Below are 6,000 nucleotides of genomic sequence, written 5' to 3' on the forward strand. Positions count from 1 at the left end.
TATTTGAACTTTTTTTTTTTTTCTGTTTTCAGAAACTGTTGTGTCTTAAAATAAATGCTGATCGTTCTGAAGGACGAGTTTGGCTCTCCGCAAGCCAGATGTGGGGGTAACCAGCTGCTAATCAATGTCCAATTCCAATATCCCATTTTAAATTTCTCACTGAGACGCCCGCGCCAGGGGAGAGAGAAAGACAGACAGAGAGACAGACAGACAAACAGAGATTAAGAGACAGACAGAGAGACAGAGATTTAGAGACAGAGAGACAGAGACAGAAAGACACAGAGAGAGAGAGAGAGAGAGCTGTTTGACCAAGTTCCTCTCAATCAGGCGGGCAGAATAATGTGTAACAACAATCCAGGCATGATGAGGTGACTAAGCAGCCAACCTAATCAGCCGCCAATGGATCAGTAGCATGCCGAGACCAGAGAGCGCCGGCTACAAACCGAAACCAACCCAGCCCAATTCTGCTTCCGAATCCGGCCTCCCGGGCGCTTTACCTGCTGCTGATGGGGTGACTGGACGCCGAGGGCGCCGCGATCTCCGGCACGAAGCTCGGCTCAATTCTAGGTATCCTAGACGGCGCGTAAGAATGGTAGGCTGTCAGAACCACGCTCCCGGAGTCCTTGATCTCCATTCTCAGAGGCGCACGTCCCCCCTACCGCCAAAGGACAAAGCAAAGGCCAGCATGGGCGAGCTTTAGTGGCTCCGCTGACCCCGGGGCGGCCCAAGGCCACGCACGTCGGAGCCCCAGTCTCCACCAGCTTCTCCCTCCCTGTTCGCTGTCAGGGACGACTAGGGGAGAGCGAGCCCGGGCAGCACCTCCTGTCAGCTGTATTAGCATATATTTAAAAACACCGCCCACTAGTCCTGCTATGTGGGGGTCGGATCCATGTTTCTAGGAAACTAGAAACTTGTAGTAATCCTACTGGGCTCAGAGCAAGCGCCTCTGGTCAAGTTTTACTGGCTTTGTTCCTTTTTTTTTTTTTTTTTTTTTTTTTCTTTTCCTTTTCCTTTCTTTTTTTTTTTTTTTTTCCCTTTTCCAAAGGCAGGCTTATCCGAGCCCTGGGAGCGTTTCCTGCCTGGCAGCCCCGGAGGGAGAGTAATGAAATCATTCTTTAGTTTTTGCCCCAGATGAGAAAAGAGGGGCCTGCTCAAGAATGGAAGACAATGTGTGGTCTAGGAAAGAGAGGAAGAAAAATGGGCCCCCATCTCTATCTTCGCCCTCCTTCTCCCACCCACTCTCCATGAGAAATTGAAATACTAGAGTATTTCTGTTGATTTAGTCAACTTACAATAAACTTGATTTTCTTGAGGATCGGGTAATTCCCTTCCTCACCAGTAAAAATACTTCCCCCTCACCCATACCGATTTAGGAAACGCTATCAGGAATCCTAGTGCGGCTAAAGCTCAACGCTCTTATTTTACAAGTGAATGAATGAATGTCTGGCGTGGGGGGAGGGGAAGCACTCACCATGGATGTAGGAAATTTCTCCAAGGTCACACAGCAAGTTATTAGCTGACCTAGGACTAAGAACATAAAATAATACCACAGATTTAGAGCTAGAGAAAAACCTACGAGGGTTCTAGTTTACTCCGCTCATTCTACAAGGCAGTACTCTCTCTCTCTTACAACACATAGCTCACAAATGAATTTAAACTTATATTATGGTAATGTTTAATTTTTTTAAAATTCCTTTTGATCTGTGATTTGAATGTCAAGGGGAAGGGGTGGAGCCTCCCTGCGTAGAAACTTCCTTTACTGGACTTATGTTGGCAAGTTATTTACAATTCTGAGGCTTGCAGAATTGTTGGGAGCACCATCTCTCAACTAGTTTGCATAAAAGTCCTGGTACCCAGATTTTCTTGACTTATCACGGGCTCACATCTAGTAAATGTCAGAGGCAGTAACCAAGTCTTCCTTACTTTAATATTGGTCCACCATCCAATGCACTAAACCACCCACCCCTCGATGTCAATAAGAGTCAAGGCAATAAACAGTATTTGACTAGCCTATGTTCAGTCATTACATCATTCAACAAGAGGACATTTGGGAAGGAGAAAATGGGATTTGTGAATTTGAAATGTATTTCTCACCTATCATATTTTTAAAAAAAAAACATACTATGGTATTATGGAAAGGACATGATCTTGGAACTATGAGGACCTGGCAAATCTTGTCCCAATAACATACTGGTTGTATAAGCCTGGAAAATAAAATACGTAAAGTGTAGATTTCATTAAGAGGTACCAATGAAATCACAAGCCATGTATTGGTGTTGTTACTTTTCAGTCCTGTCCGTCTCTTGGTGACACTATTTGGAATTTTCTTGACAAAAAATTTTCTTGGATTGGTTTGCCATTTTCTTCTCCAGCTCATTTTACAAATGAGAAAACTGAATCAAATGGGGTTAAGTGACTTGCTTAAGGTCACAGTGTCTGAGGCTAGAGTTGAACTAAGAAAAGTGAATCTTACCTGACTCTGGCCCTCCTACTCTATCCACTGCACCATCTAGCTGCCCCCAAATCAGGAAGACTTGCTTTTAAATTTTGCTTCAGACATTTACTAGCTGTGTAATACTAGATTAAGTCTAACCTTTATCTTTTCAGGTTCCTTATCTGTAAAAAGGGTGTAATAATAACATCTACCTCCCATGGTAGTTGTAAGGGAGGAAAATGAGATAATATTTAGAAATCATTTAACAAATCTTAAAATACTATAAAAATGAAGGTCATTATTATATTATAGCACTATTCTTTGAAAGGGTAATTCTTTAGAAAAGTTATTATAGAACAAATTATTATTATTAAACATTTACTATTAATGCTATTAAATTGACATTGTTATCAGTGTAGTTATTGTGACTGAAGTTTCTTCTTTATGCTTTTAAGTCCACAGAATCAACAATATATAAATTGAAGATGAAGTTATTAACAATACAATGCCTTTGAGAGAGTCACAGGTCTTATAAGTCCTTTTGAGTAGAATCAGAGAATTACACAATATTAGTGCCAAAAGAGAACTTTTAGGTCATCTAGCCCAAACTCTTCACTTTACAAATGATGTCATCAAAGTTTAGATAAATTAAGTAACTTTGCTTAGCTCATACAACTTATAAGTGGCAGAATTAGGACACAGGTCTCCTGAGGTGATGTGATCACATTTGATTTTTCATAACAACCCTCTGAGTTAAACAGTACATGTATTAATAACCTCATTTTACAGCTATAAAGACATTGAGATTTAAAGAGTTTAGGTGACTTACCCAAGGTTACATGGCTAATAGGTAAAAGAAATATGATTCAGATCCAGGTTGCCCAAGTCATACCTTATATGTCCTCCAATTACATTGTGGTTGTAGTTGCCATGAAACACTACTAATCATATCAACCCTAGGATTCAAGGACCAAGTTTCAAAAAAAAGTATTCAGTAATTCAATTTATTGAATTAGTATATTGTGCTAAGCACTGGGGATACAAATGATATGCTATAACTAGGTAGTACAGCAGATAAATGACATGTGTGGAGTGTTCAAGGAGGACTCATCCTTCCTTGGTGTCCTCTAATCACCCAGCTCTCACCTGTGGCTCTAAGAAGCTGTATGTAGCATACATAGCAACCACACCCGGGAAAACCTTCCCAGAAGACAACTAAACTAAGGTAACCTATGGACCTCAAATACTTCAGTGAAATTGGGGGGTATCTACCTGAAGCATGTGAAGACTTCTCTCAGGAAAAAGGACAAATGAGAACAACTTGTTCCAATAGCCAGGAAGGTAGCTGAAGCATGTACTATGGAATGCTTACAGCTTGGTCATCAGAAACCTGAGATGCTAAGATCATCAATTGTTTCCTGGGTCATCCATTCATGTTGACTTTTGTCTTGCCATTGGAATTGATTCTGGGAGAGAGAATGAGATTGATGACTTTGTGTATCTCTGCCTCACTTAAATCCAATTTACCCACAAATCAAGAATCACCCCATGATGTCACTGGACCTCTTCAAAAATAACAGCAGAATTGTTGGTGGAGTTGTGAAAGAATCCAGCCATTCTGGAGAGCAATCTGGAATTATGCCCAAAAAGTTATCAAGTTGTGCATGCCCTTTGATCCAGCAGCGCTACTACTGGGCTTATATCCCAAAGAAATACTAAAGAAGGGAAAGGGACCTGCATATGCCAAAATGTTTGTGGCAGTTCTTTTCGTAGTGGCTAGAAACTGGAAAATGAACGGATGTCCATCAATTAGAGAATGGTTGGGTAAATTATGGTATATGAATGTTATGGAATATTATTGCAGGATGAATACAGAGAGGCTTGGAGAGACTTACATGATCTGATGCTGAGTGAAATGATCAGAACTAGGAGATCACTATACACTTCTTCAACAACGATATTGTATGAAGATATATTCTAATTGAAGTGGATATCTTCAACATAGAGAAGATTCAATTCAGTTCCAGTTGATCAATGATGGACAGAAACAGCTACACCCAGAGAAGGAACACTGGGAAAGGAGTGTAAAATGTTTGCACTATTGCCTTTCTATCCAGGTTACTTATAACTTCGGAAACAAATTCTTACTGTGCGACAAGAAATTTGGTTTTACACACATATATTGTATCTAGGATAGACTGTAACACATTTATTATATATGGGATTGCCTATCATCTAGGGGAGGGAGTAGAAGGAGGGAGGGGAAAATTTGGAAAAGTGAATACAAGGAATAATGTTGTAAAAAAAAAATTACCCATGCATGCATACTGTCAAAAAAAATTATAATTATAAAATTAATAAATTTTTTAAAAAAGCAGAGAAAATACTAGACCTGAGGTCTGAAAATCTGAACTCAAATCCTACTTCAGACCCTAGCTATATGACCCTGGGCATATCACTTAATCTATTTGCTTTTTTCCTCAACTGCAAAATGGGGATAATAATAACACCTTCTTCCTAGCATTGTTGTGAGGATCAAATGATAATAATTGTAAAGTGCTTAGTCTGGTACACAGTAAGTGCTATATCAATATTAATTATAGTAATAATTAGTATTAAAGATGATTTTCCCTTGAGAAGCTTACAATGGAATGGGAGAAGCCAACACACAAAAAGGAAACTGGAAAAGTGTAGGGGGCACCAGAGATGATGATGATGTTCTATGGAATTAAAAACAAGATGAGTTTGTTGATGGAAAATTGAGTGTTAACCTGAAAAATTCTAAAAGTTCAAAGTCTTCTATAAAGGAAGGATTTGGAAAAAGTTTCTTATGTCATCTTCCAAGTCCTTTAATAAGAGAGGAGATGTCACTGGGGAGTTGAGAAGATGATGAGTATGAAAAACCAAGTCAATCAGCACGATAAGACTTCAGGTGATCAGTTTGTCCTGGGTAGGGATAACATGTATAGGAATCTTTTTTTCTTTATCTCTAATAATTAAAGCAGTATAGTATTAAGAAAAGGGCACTGAGATTGTAGAAAGAGAGGAGAAGAAATGGCACTTGAATTCCTTTCTGGGCATCAGTTTCCTCATCTGTAAAATGAGGACTCTAGAAAGGAGTAAGGGACTATATAGTTCTTACTATGTATGGGAAAACTAGGTAGTGTATCTAGACTGGAGTTAGGAAAACTTATCTTCTTGTTTAAATCTGGCTTCAATTACTTCCTAGCTGTGTTATCCTGTGAAAGTCATTTCATGTCCTTTGCCTCTATTTCCCCATCTGCAAAATGGGCTGGAGAAGGAAATGGCAAACTACTCCAGTATCATTACCAAGGAAACCCCAAATCTGTAAAAAGAGCTGAGGAAGGAAATGGCAAACTACTCCAATATCATTGTCAAAGAAACCCCAAATGAGTTCACAAAGAATCAGATATTGACTAAAATGACTGTAAAATAGCAACTTCCTTACTCTGAGTTTAACACTCTTTCCACTACACCTACTAGTTGTATATATATATTAGAGAATATGTGGTGGTTTGGGGGAGGATTATGAGAAGAGGGACTTT

At 39.4% G+C, this 6,000-nt stretch overlaps 1 protein-coding gene across 1 annotated transcript in view; it reads right to left on the minus strand.

Annotated features, from left to right (window-relative positions):
- ARHGAP28 (Rho GTPase activating protein 28) overlaps nucleotides 1-820 on the minus strand; it is a 188,870-nt gene extending 188,050 nt beyond the window's left edge. Inside the window, exon 1 of the mRNA XM_074275301.1 lies at nucleotides 498-820. Within this exon, the coding sequence (XP_074131402.1) occupies nucleotides 498-634 (137 nt within the window). The 5' untranslated portion in view covers nucleotides 635-820. The remainder of the gene's footprint in view (nucleotides 1-497) is intronic.
- Nucleotides 821-6,000: the final 5,180 nt, after the last annotated feature.

Source organism: Sminthopsis crassicaudata, chromosome 1 (genome assembly GCF_048593235.1).
Source record: "Sminthopsis crassicaudata isolate SCR6 chromosome 1, ASM4859323v1, whole genome shotgun sequence".
Classification (NCBI taxonomy): Eukaryota; Metazoa; Chordata; class Mammalia; order Dasyuromorphia; family Dasyuridae; genus Sminthopsis; species Sminthopsis crassicaudata.